The sequence below is a fragment of the Mixophyes fleayi genome, chromosome 3 (assembly GCF_038048845.1).
Source record: "Mixophyes fleayi isolate aMixFle1 chromosome 3, aMixFle1.hap1, whole genome shotgun sequence".
Classification (NCBI taxonomy): domain Eukaryota; kingdom Metazoa; phylum Chordata; class Amphibia; order Anura; family Limnodynastidae; genus Mixophyes; species Mixophyes fleayi.
Window position 1 is genome coordinate 239,541,766 of NC_134404.1, and position 23,553 is coordinate 239,565,318.

General features: G+C 42.3%; 1 protein-coding gene across 3 annotated transcripts in view; it reads right to left on the reverse strand.

Annotated features, from left to right (window-relative positions):
* MOCS3 (molybdenum cofactor synthesis 3) overlaps window positions 1–23,053 on the reverse strand; it is a 72,430-nt gene extending 49,377 nt beyond the window's left edge. For 2 of the 3 annotated variants that reach the window (XM_075203344.1, XM_075203343.1), the window contains exons 1-3: window positions 22,892–23,053; window positions 14,869–15,004; window positions 6,983–7,075 (exon numbers count right to left, since the gene is read on the reverse strand). In XM_075203344.1, the coding sequence (XP_075059445.1) occupies window positions 6,983–7,075; window positions 14,869–15,004; window positions 22,892–23,017 (355 nt within the window). In that variant the 5' untranslated portion in view covers window positions 23,018–23,053. The remainder of the gene's footprint in view (window positions 1–6,982; window positions 7,076–14,868; window positions 15,005–22,891) is intronic. The other variant, XM_075203342.1, reaches the window with a different exon arrangement.
* Window positions 23,054–23,553: the final 500 nt, after the last annotated feature.

The window sequence follows — 23,553 nt, forward strand, 5'->3', positions numbered from 1 at the left end:
TGTTCTTGTAAACTAGAACTAGAGATTTACAGATAAACCTGTGTGGAAATGATTGAGAATGTTTTTGGAAACAGTTTCCTGAAACCTGTATCAAATGATGCTAGTTATGACAATCGCTGTATACAGTACTCTCATACATAACCAATGCTGCACTATGCTAGTTTCTGCTGTAGAGTTTAGTATTTGAACCATTATGGTAGCAAAAAAATATTGCTGTGTAATGTGTTCTTAGAAATGCAGGGCAGGTTAAATCACAGGAGTAATGTACTGTGAAAAAATAAAATAATTACTGCTGGTGCCTAACTTCTCAGGGTCCTAGATATAACTGGCTCCCAAATTCTACATTCTTTTCGTCTACCACTGGATCAATGGAGCTGTGTAAATTCATAAGTTCTATTAGGTTTTAAAGAGAGAAGTAGATGTGTTTATAGATTGGTTTGTTAAAGTGCGCATGTCCTATTTCACAAACATAAGGGTGGGTGGGAGGGCCCAAGGACAATTCCATCTTGCACCTCTTTTTTTGGCATTATGTGCTCTTTGGGGCCTAGCTTTTGAAACTGTCATCCTGTCTGCCACTGCAGTGCCACGTGTTTGTGCTGCCCACTTGTGTCGCTTAGCTTAGTCATCCAGCTACCTCGGTGCAACCTTTTGGCCTAAAAACAATATTGTGAGGTGTTCAGAATAGACACGAAATGAGTGGAAATGAATGTTATTGAGGTTAATAATAGCGTAGGAGTGAAAAAAAAACAGTTTTTTAAAAAAATAAATAAATCGGAACCCAAAACCTTGACGGGGGTGTTTTGGCAAAACTCATTAGAACCCAAAACCTGAAGGTAATCAGAACCCAAAACACGAAAAGTGGCCGGTGCACATCCCTAGTATAGAGTAGGGACAGGCGAACACTGGCACTTTAACTTTAGATAAACAAAGCTCTGGCTCCACCCCCTCTATACCCCACCTCCTGCTAGAGGCCAGTCTATGTTTAACCAAGACCGCAGAAAGGGAGATAGAGAGAAACCAAAGAAAAAAAGAATAAACTTAACACATCATTGTCTTAACAACCAGACAACATGTCAAACAGAAGGAGAAACCAGAGCGTTAAGGGTGGGCGCCCAAAGTCCCCCAATGGATTAAGAGAAACGGATTTTACGTAAGTATAAAAATCCCATTTTCTCTGACATCCTTGGGGGACACCGGGACCTTGGGGAAGAAATGGCTCAAAGCACCTTTCTCCCAAAACTTGCATCCCTAGAGGCAAACACATTAAATCTGTAAAACTTTGTGAAAGTGTGTACAGAAGACCACGTGGCCGCTTTACACAATTGTTCACTGGAGGCACCATGGCGGGCCATCCAGGAAGCACTTACAGATCTTGTAGAATGCGCCCGTAGATTATCTGGGACAGGCTCCCCAGCCCCACTATAAGCCTGGCGGATAACAGCCGTAATCTACCTAGCAATGGTCATCTTAGAAGCTGGACAGCCTCTTTTGTGAGCATCATAAAGAATGAAAAGATCCTCAGTTTTGCGTAATTTCTGAGATCTTTTAACATAAATTTGCAAGGCACAAACATCAAGATAACGAATAGACTCATCGTTATCAGAAAATAAGGAATCAGATAGAGCCGGAATAACAATGTCCTGATTCAAATGAAACTTAGATACAACTTTAGGAAGGAAAGAGGGCTTGGTTTGAAGAACTGCCCTATCCTCATGGAAAACTAGCAGAGGAGGCTTGCAAGACAAAGCAGCAAGCTCTGAAACTCTGCATGCAGTAGAAATGGCCAAAAGAAAAAACGCTTTCAATGCTAGAAATTTGAAATCCAACGTATTCAAGGGCTCAAACGGTGGATGCTGTAAAGGCCTCAACACCAAATTTAAATCCCATGGTGGAACCAGAGGAATATAAGGAGGTTGAGCATGGAGAACACCTTGAATGAAAGTTTGCACATCAGATATGACGGCTCTTTCGATCTTCTTTCAAAGAAAACTTGCCGACACCTGACCCTTAAGAGGACTAAGACGCAAACCTGCCATCCTGCAACCTGCAACCTCAGTAACCTGGCCAGACGAAAAGAAGGCGTAGAATATCCCTTCTTTTCGCACCAACCAATATATGTCCTCCAGACACAATGATATATTTTTGCCAAAGCCGGTTTTCGAGCACGGAGCATGGTCTGCACCACCCGACCCGAAAAACCTTTAGCTCTTAGGATCCTGGCCTCAACAGCCACGCCGTTAAAGCCAGACGTTGCAAACTTTGATGACAAAAGGGACCCTGGGTTAGCAGGTCTGGGCGTATTGGCAACCGCCACAACCGACCTCCTGCCATGAAGAGTACGTCAGTGTACCAGGCCCTGCGCGGCCAATCCGGCGCCACTAGAAGCACTGGAACACCCTCTTCTCCACCTTTTTTCAGTACTCGTGGAAGCATAGCTATCGGAGGAAAAAGGTACACTAAGCGGTACCTCTAAGGGACGGACATAGTGTCTACCGCGACTGCCCCAGGATCTCTTGCGCGGGAACAGTAGCGGGAAACCCTGTGATTCAACCCAGATGCCATCATGTCGACATCCGGTTAACCCCATTTCACAACTAACTGTTGAAACACCTCTGGATGGAGAGACCATTCTCCTGGATGCAGAGTCTGCCTGCTTAGGAAGTCTGCTTCCCAATTTTCTATTCCGGGAATGAAGATGGCCACGAGTGCCGAAACGTGAGCTTCGGTCCACTGAAATATCCTGCGAGTTTCCCTCATGGCCAAGGGACTCCTGGTGCCGCCCTGATGGTTGAGATATGCCACTGCTGTGACATTGTCCGATTGAATCTTTACTGGCTTTCCCTGCAGCAAGTGTTGCGCACTTCTTAGAGCCTGAAACACTGCACGCAGTTCTAAGACATTTATTGGAAGTTTGGATTCCTTCTGAGTCCAAAGCCCCTGAAACCAAGCCTGAAGACAGACAGCCCCCCCCCAACCCCGAAGGCTGGCATCTGTTGTTATCAGAATCCAATTCCAGACTGAGAACAAGCGTCCCCTGTTGAGATTCTGCCTATGTAGCTACCAGATCAGCGACGGACGCGTCTGCGGAGACAGGCGAAAAACCTGACTCGCCAGATTCCAATGGGATTTGTTCCATTGCGACAGGAGATCCAATTGAAACTGTCGTGCATGGAACTGAGCAAACTGGAACGCTTCGAATGACGTACCATCTTGCCCAGAAGTCTCATTGCAAAATGAATGGAAGGTCTCCTTGCCACCAACTGGGATTTCACCATCCACTGCAAGGCTAGGATCTTGTCCTGAGGAAAGAACAAACGTCTCAGACGGGTATCGAATAAGAGACCCAGAAACACCATCCGCTGGGATGGGATGAACTTGGATTTTTTGAAGTTGATAATCCAACCCTGCGACTCCAGGGTCTGGATTACTACCTGAATATGCAACAGAAGCTTCACTGAAGAATCTGCCTTTAAAAGTAGATCGTCCTGGTAAGGGATGATTGTAAGGGATGACTTGGCCCTTAGCAGAGCAGCCATAACCGCCATGATCTTGGTGAAGATACGTGGAGCTGTGGCGAGACCGAACGGGAGAGCCTGAAATTGGAAGTGCTCTGACCGAACTGCAAACCTCAACAGGGACTGATGACCCTTCCAAATAGGCACATGGAGACATGCATCCTTGATGTCTAGAGCCACCATAAATTCTCCCTGTTCCATGCCGAGAATGACCGAGCATAAAGACTCCATCTTGAAGCTGGGCACTCTGACCTGTGTATTCAAATACTTTAGATTGAGAATCGGTCTGAAGGAGCCCTCTGGCTTTGTCACAAGAAAAAGATAGGAATAAAACCCCAAACCTCTTTGAGAATGAGGTACCGGAATAATCACTCTGGACAAAAGAAGGGATTGAATCGCTTCTATTAAAGCCAATCGTTTCCTCGGAAGCCCTGTGGCGAAGAACCGTCTGGGAGGAAGACCGAGCAGATTGATCTTGTAACTCTGGTTCACCACTCCCCGAATAAAGACATTGGTAGTGTACTGACACCACCGATCCCTGAACCGCAGAAGACGAGCTCCTACCACTGATGACAGCGGAGAAGCAAAAAACCTGTCATGCAGACTGTTTGTCTGCAGGCTTTGCAGCTGGACATCGCCTAAACCAGGCCTGAGGTCCCCGCTGCAAACCACCTCTAGGGGCAGATGACTGGCCTGTAGAAGATTGGCCTGAGGAATATTAATGCCGAAACCTTCCTGAGGACTGAAAGGACTGGCATTTGGATAATCTTTGTTTGGGAGCATTAACTTGGAGAAAAATGCCCTTTCCACCTGTAGCTGGACTGATAATGGAGTCAAGCTGAGGTCCAAACAAAAGACCCCCAGAAAACGGTCTCAAGAACCTTTTCAGACTCCCCATCAGCCTTCCAGGACTTAAGGCAGAGAATACGACAAGCTGAAACTGCAGAGGCAGAAATACGTGCACCAATCAGTCCCGCGTATGTAGCTGGCTCACGTAAATAATCTATCGCCCTCTGAATTTGCTCCACTAATGGAAGCAGTTCAGAGGAAGGCCTGCCTGCCAACAAACCCTGAAAACTGTGTTTTGACCAGCGTTCTACTGCTTTGTTAACCCACACAGATGCCAAAGCAGGCCTGAAAGAGGCACATGCTGCCACGAAAATGAATTTAAGGACGGCCTTAACCTAATGGTCTGTACCATCCTTAAGAGTGGCAATGTTAGGAAAAGGAATAGTAGTTAACTTGGCTAACATTGTAACTGCAGCATCCACACGTGGAAGCGTTTACCATTTAGCAAAAACTTCAGTAGGAAAAGGATAAACAGACTGCAGTCACCGAAATACTTGGAACTTGCTATCTGGGGAAGTCCAAGGCTCTTACAACAAATCTTCCAATAGGGAAGAAGCCAGGAAAAAGAAAGAATATATTTTTATTTTTCCTCCCCGTGCAAAAAGAGGAGCTTGTGCAACATGAGGAACCTCTTACTTAGGAAAGTGAAGTACCTGACACACAGCTTGCATTAATTCCTCCACACTCTGGCGAACCGAATGAATCTCCTCCACAACCGAAGGAGCATCCATGTCCGGATTCACAGCTAAAATTACCTTCATTCTGGGAACTACAGTCAAAATCTGGCTTATTTTCCTGAAGTTGTGGCGCCATCCTCCTACACTTATGTGAGGAAGACAGTGCCGCAGATTGTAACATCCTCTGTAAGAGGAAGAAATCTAAACCATACCCTGTACAGAGGATGCAAGTACCCAAGCAGGCTGTACAGACTCCGCCAGTGAGAAACAGTCAAACCTTGACTGAGCAAACTAGAACCCATGTCAGTTGCTACAGTGCAAGCAGAATCAGAAGATGGAGCGACCACAGCCTGTGACAGCACCAACTGAGCAAGTCCAGCCACTGTATTGGAGAGAGACCGAACCCAGGCATGTGTTGCCGTATGTAAAGCAGCAGCTGCTGTATTACACGGTATGCTGTTGAAAGCCGGCAGGCTGCGCACAGAGCCTGCGTGCCTGACTGACCTGATTGTAGCTTTACGTGACAGACAGCCCAGGTGAATCTCAACATTGATGTAACACCAGCTTTACCACGCATGGTTTTTCCCCTTCTGACATGTTAACAGATGGGACAAAACACAAACAAAACAGTGTAATAAACAGTGTAACAAAACAATTTAAATAACAAGCAGTCCACAATACGGAACAGAAAGTGAGCCTGCAATACAGCCAATAAAGCCCCACGGAGTAAAAATAAACTTTTGAAAATAACAATATCCAAACCTTCCTATCAGGACTCAGGACAGAAAAGGGGAGCTATAAAATGGCTGTTTATTCTGGTGTCTGCACACATAATAGTGAGAGACTACCATTGAGGAAGAGTAATAGATTCCCCCAGGGCCCAGCACTGAATTGGTAACATTCAACAACCCAGTGCCTAGCAAGGCTTCACTATCTTTGTGACCCCTGCCTGACCCTGTCTCCTGAGCTAAAAATAGAATCTCTTTTTTTTTTTTCCCCCCTCATAGAATGACTGCTCCTAGCAGCCTGCTCAGGGACAAACTGAGATTTTCTATTCCTCTCACTCAGCACGGTGCTGGCAGAGGGGTCACTTACCTTCTGCCACCCATCCTCAGTCTATTTGACTGTCAGATCAGGAGGACGGACACAGCCCGAGTCGTATGTGCCCGGCTCCTAGGAGGGTATGAAAACGTTGGGAGAGGGAGGCTGGCAACAGAGGCACCTCTCACAGCACCTCCGATCCCCCCTCCATACAGCACTTGCCACACGCTGCATACTGCAGATTCCTGCCATAAAATAATAAAAGTAACAGAAGAGGGCTGCTGAGCAGCCCAGACACAGCCTTTTCGCCGGGCACTTAAACTAGACTGGCCTCTAGCAGGAGGTGGGGTATAGAGGGGGTGGAGCCAGAGCTTTGTTTAACTAAAGTTAAAGTGCCAGTGTTCGCCTGTCCCTACTCTATAGCCCAAAGGTCCCCCTGTCCCACAAGGATGTCAGAGAAATAAACATTTTTAGTAAAATAAAAAGCAGCGTGATTTTGTTTAAAAATGCAAACACAATACCATAGGCAGCAACAGCTTCCAGCATAGGTTTATGGCACTACAAGTGCTGCTGCTTTTTAAACGTTGTTGTTGCATTCTGTCAGAAATCAACAGCACTCTGCGCACTTATCTCCAATTGTTAACATATAGCTGATCCGTTTTTCAAAACATTGCATAGTTAACTTTTAAATTATGAGCGCTAGCAAGCCCTCACACCTTTCTTCTTAGGTTGTAGCCCTGCAATATATACTTGCTGTGTTGCCTTATTGTACAGTACTGCAGAATGTCAGTCAATAAACAAGAAGCAAGAGTATTATTTCATTTTGTATCAGAACCACATACATGTTGCAATGAGTGCTGCTTCATCTGCAAAAGTAAAGACAACTCCAAATGTTGTTACCTATTCCAGCTGCAGCCAAGTATTGCGCTAGTGGACATCCTAAGCCTCCGCATCCTATAACTAAGACAGATGCTTTTGATAGGTTTAGCTGGCCTGCAAAACAAGACACATAAATAGACGTTAAACCATTATGTAGCCAGTCCTATAAAGAAAAGGGCAAAAGAGTGAGCTGAACAGGAGATACATAGCAAGAAGACATTGGAAAAATGCTTTCCTTACAAAATACATACATGTTTTAAAATTCTCATGTACTATCTGGAGGTTTGTACATATAAAAAAAAATGTGTAAATGGCAGTTAGCAGGTATTTATCTGTGATTAAGCACATGTTCACTACATTATTTAGTCCCAACTAATGACTATTGACTAAAAGCTCTCCTATAACTTCTGAAAGAAGATGACAAGACCTAAACATACAGTAAAGTGCAGATTTTGCAATGAATGGATATGTACTTCTTTATCTATCATTTCAATGTGACATAACTTCGGTAGAGTACAATAAAAAGCTTTATTTATCACCAGGCTGATAGTCACCAGTATACAGCAAGGGGGAAGGGTATATATTTTGTACAGCCACCCTCCTCACCGAGAAAGCAGTTCTATGATGAATAGTCTGGGACAGGTTTTTACTATAGAAGGAAGACCCCATTTGTGGCCTGTTATAGTGTAATCAGCCCAGTCTGTCTAGTAACGATGAAAAGGCTCTGCAACCCTACGGTTAAATCACAAATCAAACATATTTAAAATATTTGACCATTTGCAAAAGAGGGGTGAGTTATAAATCCGTTTTTATGTACCAAAAATAAAAAACATATGTAACTTAATTGCAAAAGTCAATCTTGGTGGTGGTAATAGTCTCAACTTAAGTGTTTGTTTGCATCGTAACATTCCAGGAACATGCTGAGTCCAGCAAGTCAGTTCTCCTCTTTGTCACAATAGGAATAGTTCACAATAACACTTAATTAATCAAAAAACAGATTGGGAACTCAAAAACACTGGCTCATTGATAGAGATTCCTCAAATGAAACCAAAAATAGTGATAATAAAATCTTATCCAAGGGTTGCTGGCTGGAGTTTTGAAGATGGCAGATCCTTACACTGGGACTTGCGCTGTGTTGCTCCAGGGAGTTTTTCTGTTTTGTGGTAAATGTGTGCATGTACGAGTATACTTCTATACCATACCATTAATTAATACTTGGCTGACAAAGGAAGAAGTCCAAAGGCGACCGAAGAATATTAATATAAATTAAGCTCCAGGTCCTAATGGAGCTAAACTCAGAAATAGCTAGACCGCTATTCTTAATTTTCAGAGACTCAATCTCATCAAGGTCAGTACCAAGGGATTGGCGAATAGCAGATGTGGTGCTGTTGTTTAAAAACCAGGGAATAATAGACCTGTAAGCCTGATATCAATAGTAGGGAAACTACTGGAAGGTATATTAAGGGATAGTATTCAGGATTACTTGGTGTGCAATAAGATTTTTACACACCGTAAAAATCGATTTCTCTTACTCCATTGGGGGACACTGCGAGACATTGGGGTATAGTAGGTGGACTGGGAGTTTAGGCCCTTATCAACTTCTTTTAACTTCACTGTCCTCCACTACTATGCCCCTCCTCTCCTGTGGATACCTTGATTTTTTTTAAAGTGCCTAGGAGATAGGACACGTTTGTATAGGTTCCTGCCTATACTTAGTCTGCGCGGGGATCGTTCCCAAGACCCAGAGGGGTGAACAGCCTGTTGGCTTTCTTCACTCTGGGTCCCTGTGAAAGGTAAGCAGCAGCAGAAGCTCACTTGCACCTCTTGCCGGCAGTCATCCCCTAGAGACGAGCTCTTTAGCCAATGATTGATATTTTTGCCATTAGGGCTTTAGGTGGTCCACATAAGGGTTTCTTTAATATTTATCTCGGGCCAATTGGTTATAGTAGCGCGGGGGGAGCTGCAGGGATTCACTTCCCCCCGCCGACGGACATGCTGGCAAGCCCCTCCCCCTAGACTATGAGCATCGGGGTTTTTTATGCGCCTATTGCTCTCCCTAAGAGATTAGGACATCTGAGGGGACACAAGCGCACACGCTGCCTGGGCAAATATATCATGGATGCGAAACACACCGTCAGCCATACTAAGTATACGCTGATCGACGTTTACTAGAGGCGGCCATTTTGGGGGCGGATCCGGAGGAGGAACTTCCGTCCACTCCCTTCCTGCTTCCTGGGATGGAAGTGGCCATATTGGGACACAGATATCGTCGGCTGCACGCTGCTCCTCTCCTCTGGCTCTCATCTACTGGTATTGTTTCTCTGTTTAATACTACACTCCATTGAGTAACATTGAATGCCTGTTTTAAGCTGTTCACTAACAGACTATTGATCACTGTACGGGGATTGGTCTGTTACAAGATTTGTGACCTAGTATACAGACTTGGTAAACAATCTTGCTGTGCTCAGACGCTATTGCTCAGTCTAGTTATCATTGTTGATTGTGTTATTAGTTTAAATAAACCTATAATACATTTCAAGCATGTCTGAGAAGGGGACCACTTAGAGTAAGGGATCCGCTGGTATGTCTGCGCTGTTTTATACTTGTGTCAAGTGTAATGCAAAATTATCTATTGAACAGTCTAACCGGGAGGCCCTCTGCACAGCTTGCGAGGCCGAGAACCAGGAGCGATGTGCCCCAGCACAAGGGACAACAGCAGTGGAGGAACCGCTCTGGGCCATGTCGCTTACCACAGCCATGGAGAGAGTGTGATGTTGCGGTCCACAGAGGTATGTGACATTCCTTTTTCAAACACATCCTCACTATCCCTAGTTGACGCAGGCACATCCTCTCAACACCAATCAGGTCAGCGTGAGGAGCACCAGCTCACGGTGATTCACAGGGCTAAGAAAATTATTCTAGATGCGGCCCAGGTCCCAATCCTGAATCAGACCATTCCTCAGATGAGGAAGGGGGATTAGACTTTGATACTCAGGAAGAGGACACACTTCGCTATAGACTATAGGGATTGCAGACCAAGAACCCACGGCCCCCTCGGGTTTCACTTTGTTTTAAGAAAACCAAAGCGCAGGTGGCGGCCTTTCCACCCTCCCCCCAGATGATGGAGATGGGAACCAATGCTTGGCTTAGGCTGCTTGGCTTAGGCCAAATAAGCAGTTTATGATGCCGGGCAGATTTAAGTCAGTCACTTTACCTTCTCCCAGAAGATTCTGGTAACTGGGAGGCTTTGCACAGGGTTGACACCCCTGTAGCCCGCTTGACCTCCTCTTCAGCGATTCCCACTCAGGAGCGGGTCTCTCTGAGGGATCCCACAAATAAAAAGTGTGATCACGTCCTCCGATCTGCCTATATAGCATCAGGCAGTATGTTTAGGCCTACCATGGCAGTGGCCTGGGCCAACAAAGCTATCCAGCTATAGACTGAGCAGTTAGTTATGGGCATTCAAAATAATACCCCACGCGCTGAGCTCCTCTCCTGGGCTGAACATATTCAGGAGACCTCTGATTATGTAGGGCAAGCAGCCATGGATGCGGTGTTCGTCAATTCTAGACTCTCTGGCCTTACTTTTGCATCTCATCGTACCATTTGGTTACTCTCGTGGACGGCGACGCTGATTCATAAAGAGCTCTAGAGATTTTGCCATTTGATGGGGATACTCTGTTTGGGTCAGAGCTAGAGAAGGTCATCCAGGTGGCCACAGGAGGTAAGGGTGTTGCGCTCCCCATGGGGTCCAATAAACTATGGCAGGGGCATTTTCGGTTCTCTTGCTCCTTTGCCCGGGGCGGCCCGCTGAGAGGACAGTCATCTGCCCCCAGAGCAGGGTATAGCAGAGGCAGAGGCGACGTCAGGCGCGAAGCTTCGAGACCAAGTGATAAGCCCGCAGCATGACCCCCTTCCCCTCGAGAATCTGTGGTGGGGGCACATCTTCTTCGCTGCCAACGCCAGTGGTGGGCAGCCACCGCGGACGTTTGGACACGGGGGATTGTGTGGCGGGGCTACGTCATAGACCTAGTCCTAACTCCACCACCGAGGTTCTTCTCGACCCCTATGCCCCCTTGTCCCCTCAGGCGCAAGGCACTTCAGAAAGCTATCCAGAAGTTGCTGACAGTCGGTGTCATTGTACCCGTTCCAGCACAGGAAAGAGGCCAGGGGTTTTACTTAAGCCTCTTCCTAGTACCAAAACAGGACGGATCCATACGCCCAATATTAAAGCTGCAGTCTCTAAACAAGCAGGTGATAACTCAAAGGTTCAAGATGGAGTCCCTTCGGACTGTCATCGCAGGAATGGAGCAGGGAGAGTTCCTGGCTTCCATCGACATCAAGGTTGCTTAAGTCCATGTCCACATATGGAGCCACCATCATCGCCTCCTCTGCTTTGCGGTAAGAACTTCCCACTTTCAGTTCAGGGCCCTACAAAATAAAAACATGTAAAAACCTAAACTAGACTAAGTATAGGCAGGAGTCTTTACCAACATTTCCTATCTCCTAGGCACTTTAAAAAAAACTGAGGTATCCACAGGAGAGGAGGTGAATAGTAGGGGAGGAAAGTGAAGATCAAAGAAGTTGATAAGTGCCTAAACTCCTACACCCACTACTATACCCCAACGTCTCACAGTATCCCCTAATGGCAGGAAAGAGAAAAGATTATTAGTGGTAATCAGCATGGATTTGTGAGGGATAGGTCATGTCAAACTAATCTAACTAGTTTCTATGAGGAAGTGGGAACTTAGACCAGGGCAGCACAGTAGATGGGGACTACTTAGATTTTGCAAAGGCCTCTGATACAGTGCCACAAAAGAGGTTGGTTTACAAAGTAAGGGAACTGGGTCTAGGGAACAACATTTGTACTTGGATCGAAAACTGGTTGCAGAATAGGGAACAGAGAGTTGTGATAAATGGAACATTTTCGAATTGGTCAAAAGTTTTAAGTGAAGTACCTCAAGTTTCCGTGCTGGGGCCACTCCTTTTTAATATATTTATTAATGACCTTGGTGATGGTTTAGAGAGTAACGTTACCATTTTTGCAGATGACACTAAACTCTATAAGGTAATAAAATCAGACCAAGATGTAGCTTCTCTACAGAGGGACTTAAATAAACTGGAGGATTGGGCGGCCAAATGGAATATGAGGTTTAACATAGATAAATGTAAGGTCATGCATTTATGGCTCAAAAACAAGCACGCAATCTAAATTAAATGGGATTTATTTAGAGGAATCTATAATGGAAAAGGATTTGGGAGTACTTGTGGACAGTGGACTTGACAATAGTGCTCAATGTCAAGCAGCAGCTGCAAGGGCAAATAAAGTATTGGCATGCATAAAAAGTGTCATAGATGCAAGGGAAGACCGTGTAATTTTGCCACTGTATAAATCGTTGGTAAGACCTCATCTTAAATATGGAGTACAGTTCTGGGCACCACTCTATAAAAAAGATATTTTGGAATTAGAAAGGGTTCAGAGAAGGGCGACAAAATTGATAAAGGGTATGGAGTCATTAAGTTATGAGGAAAGGTTAGTCAGTTTAGGAAAGTTTACTTTAGAAAAGAGGCGTCTAAAAGGAGATATGATTACTATGTACAAATACATTAAGGGTCAATACAGAGATCTTTCATGGGGACTTTTTACCCCAAGGACTATACACAGGACACGCGGTCACCCCCTAAGGCTAGAGGAGAGGAAGTTTCACAACCAGCAAAAGAAAGGGGTTCTTTACAATAAGGGCAGTCAAGATATGGAATTCACTGCCAGGGAAGGTTGTGATGGCAGATTCAATAGATATGTTTAAGAAAGAGTCAGACAAATTTTTAGCGGAAAAATGTATCCAGGGATACGACCGTTAATTAAAATGAAGGACAGTAGTGGATATAGGGGAAAAATAGGACTGCAATATTGGGTCTGGAGGGATTTTTACCCGATTGAAAAAGATTGGCGGTTGCCTAATCTGGATCAATTTCAAATATAAGTTAGGGATCGCAGGAGATCCAAAATAGGCTGAACTTGATGAACTGGTGTCTTTTTTCAACCTCATCAACTATGTTACTATGTTATAATATTGCTAAACAAGACTTGACCATCTTGTCATGCAATTCAAACTTATTGTCTATATATACTTCAAAATGCACAATAAGTCGAGAGGAATCTTGTTATACTTGGAGAATTCCAATTGTGGGACATAGAGCGCTTCCGATTCTTCCTTAAGATTAGCAGTATATGCACTGTTATATGTTCCACCGAAGAACGCAAGTTATTCCGGCTTTTCTTCCAGTTGGGTGGTGTGGTGTAATTTCAATGCTTTTCAGCATTTAAAGCCTTCTTCAGGAATAAGCACAGATTCAAATATTTTTAACATTTATAATTTGAGAGTGAACCACAGGGTGTATCGCCAACTTCCTTTGCATATATAAATTTCAGTGTAGGTTAGACACCTTCAAACTTTAGCTGCCCCCCACCACATACATATATCTCAGAAGGAGCAGTAAGCAGTTCTTTTTGCTCCATTTATTCTGTCTAGTAGTGATTCTGATTCAGGATTTGGGTAGGGGGCTGTGCTGCTGCCTTAGAAAAAAAATAAAAATGACTCAAGGTATTGACAGTGTACACCAACCTTTCTATGGGTTATTGTATTCAAAGACATTACACATAAAGGAGGTGTGGTCGGGGCTGTCATGGACCTTTGTTTACAGAATTCCATAGGCCACCAAGCAGATGTGCTATGTATTCTAGCTTGTCAGAGAATGGTGCAAGAATGTAATAATTTCTGTCTCAGGAAACATGGGTCTTTGTTTGAAATAAGGACACCACTGTATGTTCATGACACAGTCTGCGGCCAAATCCCATTGCCCTGCCAGCATAAGTAGAACGTAAAGGCAGATCAATATCAGAAATTTAGAAATGACCATGATGTACATTTTCATTTATGTTAATGTAATCTTTGCAGTTTTGCCACAGATTTACACAAACAGTTGTTCTCCGTGTGCGTTTTGGACATTTGCTTTAGTTGCGTTATGGGAATGTGTGTAAACTTTGTATAATAACTTCCTCTAAAGTCCTTCTTAAGCAAAGATTGGATTTGAATATATTTTGTCTATATCTTGTATAACTAAGCAAGGTAAATACATGAAGGGCCTAAACAATATATATATATATATTATATACCTAATAAAATAGTATATAGTAGTACCAGAAACATGTAATTTTCACTGTAGTATATAAACCAATTGGATACATGTGATTGTCTACAATTGAACAGGGTGTTTTTAATGATCTGTTAACTAAATAAAGGTGAATTACGTTGAGTACACACTACAGGTTTTTCACACAATAAACAACCGTTAGGTCAGATATTGCACTAGTGTGTATACTCCAACAATCATGTTTTATCGTTCAAAGTACACTGTATTGTTTGATTTGATTTTATAAACTGACTAATAATCTCTATAAACAATGGAATGATGTCGGGCAAATTCTGTGTGTATGCACTCATGATTAGCAGTGTAGGCAGATCTCTATAGAGTTTACAGAGATGCAAAATTTTCAGCTGATGGTTATAACAGATGAAGAGCACAGATCTGAAGGTAAATGTTGTAAAACATTTATAGTGTGTATGCATGAATCGGCATGCTGCTCTGGACTTTCAGTGGTTGGTAAAATCGCTAACAATAATGAAATCGAGAGAAATTTTCTGTAGCGTGTACCCAGCCAGTGTGAGGAGATGCATCAGTAATTAGTGACTCAACAAAGCTGCTTATCTGGAGAGTGTGGCCCGAATGAACACTGCCAGGCCTGAAAGCTACAATCCATTTAGTACCAACCCTCCCTTGCAAAAACTCCTAAAGGGCGATCACACACACATTTTAGTCTGTGCAAAGACAAAACAATACTTTACCTTTAACACCAAACTCTGGTAAAACAAGCTGTCTACCGTATCTTAGAATGTCTGGATTTGTAAGAGAGAGCTTGGTAAGTTCATCAAGTTTGGCATCTGCGCTATGCAACTTAGGAAGCGAAGAGCAGCTTTTACCCTAGAAAAAAATATAAACGTGTATTAATAAAATAGGTTCATGAAACAACGACTTTACAAAAACAAACAATAATAATATTGATTTACACATTTAATGTCACCATATTACTCAGTGCTTTACAAACAATACTTTAATCATTCACATCAGCCCATGCCCTAATGGAAATTACAGTTAAAAATGTCCACAACACAAACACCCATCCCAAGGCCCATTTTGTCAGCAGCCTATTAACCTACCAGCACACTGCCATGAACCAGTAAAAGAGTGTTCAGGTCAGACTTTTTATATCCATTATATATGCTGATACTCAGTATTCTCTCAACTAATATTCCTAATTCTTTTAGGACTTTTTTCCCAGTTGAATTCAATTTAATGTGTAGCCTTAGATGAAATGTACATAACTAGTTTATAATGATTATGATTATTATGAGTAGCTGTTAGAGCTTAAAGGCTCTTTTTTCCCTTCTATAATGGTCACATGGGCTGTATATTATATTTCCAGCAATCATTTGCTTGTCATTGTTAAATATGATGCAGACATCCAACAATGAGCCACACTGGCTCACTATTTTGTTTTTTTAATTACATACTTGTGTCTCCTAACTTTTGGATATTTTACCTAAACTTGATACATGGTACATATGCACTTAGCAAAATAAATGTTATTTTGACTTCAAGTAACCTTTTCTGTGGTAAATGAATTTGTGTCTACATTAAAGTTCATCTTTCCCCTCTAGTATCGGTGACCTCTTCAAACATTCAACAACAAAATATCATCAGCCGCCAAAAAAACTGCCACCCTTGCTGTTTTTATTATAATAATTCACCATTTCGTCCTGAAAATTGTTGGAAAATATGTTGTTATACATATGTATATTTCTGCAGTGCAGAAAAAAAAAAAAAAAACCTTTTTCCAAATAGAAATCAATAAATGGGCCAGACAAAATATTTGGCAACGTTTAGGAATAGACATAATTCACTTTGGAACTGAACACAGCAGGAGGTGGTTGCAATATAAAAAGCACTCATTAAAACTAGCTTGAATAGAGAAAGGGACTCAATGTAATGTTTTGGGTCAATTTGTGTACTGCATTGAGCATGGAGAAAAGATATAACTGCATTGAGCATGGAGAAAAGATATAACGCCAGATAATTATCTGAGGAGGCAAGACAGAAAATGGTAGCCAGGCATGGACAACTCAAGGCTACAAATCTCCAGATACCTTGATGTTCCTGCTTCCACTGTATGCAATGTCATTAGGAAGTTTAAAGCCAATGATACTCCAAAACCTCAACTTGGAAAGAGGAAACTTGATCTAGGTTTGCAGCACAGGATTGTTAGAATGGTGGAGAAAACATCTAAATCAACTGCCAACCAGATTCAAGTTGACCTTCAGAAACAAAGTATGAAAGTTTCAACTAGAGATGGGCGGGCTCGGTTCCCCGAGATCCGAATTCATCCGAATTTAGCCTATCCGAGTACCGAGCAGAGCACGCTCGGTACTCTCCCGCCCATTCGGATTCAAAATCGAGGCAAAACGTCATTGTGACGTATTCGTATTTCTGAGCTTGGTTCTCGTGAGATTTGAAAAGCATAAATACCAGCCTCCACAGCAATCCATCGCCATTTGACAGAGGGAGAAAGCAGGGTTAGGTCACACTGGCTATATCAGCGCAGGGACAGAGCAGTAATTGGACACATTATTGTTTGTATGCAATACCATTGTAATCTTAATACCAGTTGTTACAGCAGTAAGAGGAGGATAGAGGAGGATTTTTTAGTGCAGTTTCTGGCACTCCAAGTGCTTTTGGGGTGTCCCCCATTCTTTTACATTAATATTTCTGGCTGTCAAAAGTCATATTTGTCAGCAGTATCTAAAACAATTTGTAGCACTACAAGTGCTTTGGGCTTATAATGGATTCAAAGCAGTCCCCATATGAGCAGAATCAGCAACCAGATTCTGTCACCAGTCCTGATGGTAGTGTTCCCAGTATGTCATCTGGGAAAGGCGATGTCAAACTACACAGTCTTTTGAAATCAGTCAAAAAAAACACACACCCCAAAAAAATTTACTGTGTTGAAGCGAAAAAGAAGTGTAACTGAGGAAAAGTGGCAATAAAAAAAAATAATTGCCAACATGCCATTCTACACACAGTGGCAAAGAGAGAATGAGGCCTTCCCCTTTGTCTATTAGTGGCAGATCAAAAAATGTTACCAAGCCTACAAGTGGTGCACAACTACTGTTACGCGTCAAAGCCGAGCTGCAAGATAACAGTAAGGCATTAGAGGTTAATGTTTGCTCTGAATCACAAATGACACCAATTCCTGTGGAGAGTCCATCCAACAGTGGGATGTCTAATCGTGAGCATTCTGTTAGTGTACCCATAAAGATGGACCCTTTCAGCAGTTCTGCTGATGTGTGCCTGAACAGCCCGAGTGTAGCCGGTGATACACAAATTAACGATGCCACTTTGGAAATAGAAGAGGATGAGGGGGAGATTTGTGGAGGCGACGAGGGCGCTAATGAGGATGTTGATTAGGATGAGGTTGTTTGTGTCAGTCCTGCACCAGTGGCAGCAGTTCTGGCACGTGACAAGAAAAAGGCCATTGTCATGCCAGGCCATAAAACAAAAAAATCCACTTCTTATGTGTGGAATTATTTGTACCCCTATCCAGACAACAACTGTATAGCCATTTGTAGTGTATGTCAAGCCACAGTCAGTCGAGGGAGGGACCTTAACCATCTTGGAACCTCGTCTATGTTGCGCCATTTAACTAGAGTTCATGGCAAAGTGTTGGGAAAAGCTGAAAGTTCTTCCCAAAAAAATACAAGCTCTCCATCATCAGCTAGGACCCTCCGCTCACAGACATCCCGACGGCTACAAAATACACCCACCACACCATCCTCATCAATAGCCTCAGTAGTTAGCCCTGCATCCCACTTATTAAGGCTGGATGACTCCTGCACTATTATTGAATCCTCTGAAGAAAGCGTTAGTCCCACTGCTGCTGCTGCTGCTGGGGGTGAATCGTCAGCCCAGAGGAAGGCCAAGAAACAGAGCAGTCCTACATTTCAGCAATTAACTGTGAAACAATCATTTGCTAAGGGAAGTAAATATGACAGCAGTCACCCAGTCGCCAAGCGAATCACAGACGCCATGGCTGCCATGTTAGTGTTAGATCTGCGTCCAATATCTACAATAAATGCAGCTGGTTTTTCGCAGTTAATTGAGGTTTTGTGTCTGCGTTACAGAATTCTATTGCGACACCATTTTTCCCAAAAAGCTATTCCACAATCGATCTTGAGCTCAGATCAGTACGTTTTGGCCACTGTGCTTGATCCAAGATTAAGACCTACATTGAGTCTTTGCTTCAAAATGAACGAGATGTGAACTTTTGCAAGGAGCTATTGCTCAGCAAGTTGTCCGCTGAACTGGGCCTTGGCTTGACGACGTGTCCTCCTTCAGTTTCTCAAGCAGCTGCTGCTCGTAAAAAATTGAATTTTCAAAAAAGAAGCAGGGAGGACGCAGAGGGCAGGCCAGAACAGTTTAACATATGGGCTGGTTTGAAGGATTTTTAAAAAAAATCTGTGACCTTGCCCATAACTCCATCCAATACGAGTATAAACATGCAAAGGATGGTGGAGGATTACTTTCAAGAGCTAGTTGATATGGAAATGGCAGACAGTCCCTTTCCTTACTGGGAAGAAAGGCAGGCCATTTGGAAACACATGTACAAACTTGCTTTGCAATACTTAAGCTGCCCACCCTCCAGTGTGTATTCTGAATGAGTGTTCAGCACAGCAGGGAACTTAGTCAGTGATCGCCGTAGAAGGTTACTTCCCAAAAATGTGGAGAAAATGATGTTTATAAAAATGAACTACATCTTTCACGAGGAAGGCCTTCACCATCCAAGCACTGACTGTTCTCTAATGGCGGATTCAAGCGGCGATAAATTGATAGTCTGTGATGATGACGTGCACACTGATGAGGGGGAGGATGAAGCTGAAGATGAGGACAATAACATCTTTTTAAAACTTTCTATGTATTCCTAAGCAAGCATACTTGTTCTTTTACTGGGTGCGTGAATCATTTACCGCCCCCCCCCCCCATCCCTCCCTATGGTCCCTGTATACCCCCCCCCCCTTTATACCCTTCAAACTTGAAAAGTTAAAAATAACATCTTTGCAGTATTAGATAGATAAATATACATTTATCTCCCAAGAGCGAGAGAACCTGTTGTATGTAAACATGTGTTATCTATTTCTGTTTAATCTCTCGAGATTCTGTAATGCATTTTCTATGGGAAAAGATGTTTCTAATAAAAAGTTATAAAAAAAAAACAAAAAAACTTTCTATGTAAGTGTAGGGTGCAATCTACCCCAAAAGAGGAAAGGGACTTGGGGCATTTCCATATCACGTACCGTCTTGAAAGGCTGCTGTTTGGGCAATTTCTCCTTAAGGGTAGGGTGTCATGTAGAGTGACCCCAAACTGTCTTTGTCCATTTCTCTTATATTGTACAGTCTAGAACGGCTGAATTTTTGGGTATTTTATACAAGTAGAGGGGGGCCTAGAGAGACAAAAACCAAACTGCCTTTGTCCATTTCTTTACATATTTAACTATAAGTGTAGGGTATAATATACATCCAAAGACGATGGCTGCATTGCCAATATGCATAGATGGAGAGGAAGACAATCTGGTTTGTGTGTAGAATTAATGAAGGGCTACCAGGAATTAAACTGTTTTTTGGATACTTTATTAGCTTTACAATTACATTACTTATCCAAGAAACAGGTGGAGCACTAAATTTGGTTATTTTAAGTCCAAAAACATTGATTTTTAAACAAAATAGCAAAACAAAACCAAAACCAAAACACGACGGTAATCCAGATCCAAAACCAAAATCAAAACCAAAACACGGGGGTCAGTGAGCATCTCTAGTTTCAACTAACACCATCCATCATCAACTCAATGAAATGGTAGTAGGACCCCCTGCTAAGAAAGAGATACAAGAAAACCAAACTAGAGTTTGCCAAAACACACCTGAACAAGCCAAATTATTTCTGGGAGAATGTCTTGTGTATGAGACCTAATTAGAGCGTTTGGAAAGCACATAATCACTGTTTTCAGAAAGCAAAATGAAAAGAACACTTTTTCTACAGTCAAACATGGAGGAGCTTCAGAGATTATTTGGGGTTGCTGTGCTGTTTCTGGCACTAGGTGTATTGAATGTGTGCATGGCATCATGAAATCTGGAGAATTCTAGGCCACTTTGGAGAGCAACATTGAACCCACTTACAGAAAGTTGGGTCTCCATCAAAGATTCTGCAGGACAATGACCCCAAATGCACTTCAAAAAGTACCCGGCAATGGTTCAAATCAAGACGTTGGACTGTTCTGAAGTGGCCAGCAATGAGTCCAGACCTATTTTCCACAGAACACCTGTAGAGAAGTGATAGGCAACCTGAAACACTTCAGGGTCGCATGAGTGGCCATTTAACCTTGAAGAAGGCCGTACAATACCCTTAAGCTCAGTAATAAGTTAAAACAATATATTTAATCAAAGAAAGAGACACCTATCAGTAATAACATCAGTAAGCAATTTAAACATGTGTTACAAGCTATAACAAACCTGCCAATATAGTAGGAAGGCGCTGTGGCCGAGGGTGACGGCTCGGAGGGCCACCTGTTGACCAGTGCTGCTGTAGAGAATAGCAATGGGGACAAGGCAGCATTTAAATCTGGGAGAAACGGAGCAGTTTGAACAAGACTACTGGAGCAATCTTCCAGTAGATGGGGGCATCCATATCTATAAGAGCTACAGTTATTTTGATCAAAGGGTGTGCTACCAAATATGAAGTCCAGGGTGTCAATTTTGTTAATGCAAATTCTTTTAATTTTCTTATTTAAAAAAACAATACAGTATTAAATAAAAACAAAGGTTTTGTATATTGACAGAGAAATAATTATGGGGAACAAATACTGTTAATTTCACATCATGTTTAGAGGAAATTTTGAGCTATTTGAGAGAAAGTGAAAGGGTGTCAGTATTTTTGGCCACAACTGTACAGAGCAAAAATAGTTATTTCTGCAGTCCACGAATTCATCCATTCAGTTTTTACCCTCTTGTTTTTCCTGATAACAAATCTATGTAAAGAATATGTCACCTTTTTTCACGGCCGGTGTAGCAGTTCCACTACTTTGGATGGAAAGGAAAGGGTCTAGTTATGGTGAGCATATTGTTCTCCTTTGTCTTTTTTTTTTTTACGTTTTTGTTATTGTTTTTCACATGGTATATTTTTTTGTGAATATTTAGCAAGTAAGTTAAGACTGCAATCCCAAATACACATTTTTTTCTTTTTAAAACAATAAATTTATACCTAGTTAACATAAAGCTGATAGTGATTGTTGGAAGTTGTCCTCCTATAACTTAATCATCCCATTGCAAAATGTTGGACAAAGATCGAGCTGCCACTGAATTGCAGACTTTTGGCTAGAATGCATTTCAGCACTCAAGCTTGCTCCCTGACTTAAGTCGGATCCTTACCTCTATGGATCAATTGTACTGTAAACAAGCTTCCTGAGAATAGGGACTTCCAAAGTATCTCTGTTCACTAAATATATCATGTGACTCTGGTTACCATTGTGGCAACATGACAATTAAAGCAGTAGTGATTAATTATGCATCTGAAAGTCATTGATCTTAGTCGTCCTCCTACAGATTATTATCTCCTTTACAATGCCACTCTGGATGTCAAAGAAGTATGGCTCCTTGTGGCAGCCATACTTGCCTGGCATTAAAAGTAAGAAAATAAAAATATGTCTTCCTTACTTATGCATGATAGATTCAGTGTAAATGTCTGGGAGTTCTGCACAATATATTTTACATTCAGAGTTCATATTGAGAATAGTAAAGTCTAGGATACTTTAAAACCCTGATTTGAGGGCACTGTCTCAGCCATGGGGGTATATTTACTAAACTGTGGGTTTGAAATCCAGCGAGAAAACTACCGTAGTAACGGTATTTACACGCACTGTTACTGTAATAACGGTAATAATGTGCACGCCGCAAGATTTTTGGCGTTTTCGTCAACAACTGAATATGCCCCTAGCTGTCATTTTTTTTAGAATGCACTAAATAAATGAAAGCTAGGATCTGATTGGTTGCTATAGGCAACATCTCCACTTTTACAAACCCACAGTTTAGTAAATCTAGCCCATGGACACCTTTGTTGAGCGGAAAGGTATATCCTGTTCATTTCTGTTTTGCATAGAAGCAGTGAATAGGTGCTGTGTGCACATGCAACTGGTACACGTGGCAATTAATGGGTCTTTGAGGGGAGTAGAAGGCAGAATGGGGCCATGTCTATCGTTTTGGTAGCCGTAGGCAAGCCCCAAATTGTGGTCACATTTCCATCATGCCGTTGCTAAACCCCCTTAGTAGTATATGCCGATTTAAAGAACAGCAAAGGAGGGGGTTATGGCAAATATTTTTCCAACGTTCAGAAGGCCACAGAATAAAATAGAACTTTATATAAATAATTCTAAAAAAATTACATATTTGTAGATTCAGTTTTTCTCAGCTGGACTAACACATGCCCTAGTCCTAAGTAATTATGAAATCAATTAAAACGATCTTGGTTTTCAAAAAGCAAGTATCATTTCTATAACTACAAGCATGCACAATGTATACTGCAACTGACAACTATGTAAAGCTTACATACTTAAAAATAATTCAATAGGGATATAAAAACGTATCATTCTAGGTCAGTATAGTGTTGTACATGCGTTATATATCCTTTCTGGAGAACGTCTTTACGTACTTCCCACTCCATGTAACGCTATATAAATATACTGACATTATCAGACCTAATACAAGTATCACCTGTACTGGATTAGATCCCTGCTTAGCACTTTGGTGGGATGCAGCAAGCTGTTCTTTCAACAGCTGTATCTCAGAATCTTTGCGCTGGATCTCTTCCCTGAGAAAGTCCACATCATCGGAGTCCATACTGAGCAACACACGTGAATCAATGCATAAAGGACACTTCCGGTAACATGAATGCTGCTCTACAGCGCCATCTTCCTGTCGCCAGCAGTATCCAACCTTACAAGAGTGAGTGTTGTTGCTCGTTATTGTGCCGTAGACAACTAATTGATCGAGCAGTATCTTTTAGAAATTACGTGTACAATCAAAGGAAATTAAATTAAAAAAATATTGGTATCGTTACACACCAGAATGATATTCAGATATTATTAGAGTAACCTATAAGCTGCTAAAAGTGGAAATAAAATAGCTCCTAACTGAACGGCATAAAAGGATATCTATTTATAGGCTATACATTACCTTTGTTCATACAGTAGTGATGCCTGTTATTCTGTATGAAGATATTGTTAGACACCATATGCTTGTAATAGGTATCACTAAACAATTACGTCTATGGGGTGTAGCGATTTACAAGGCAAGGATGTGTCAATCTTTCTACCAGACTTAGCTTTAGGTTCTATTCCTACAAAGGCGGTATTTGTGTGGAGTTCCTATGTTTT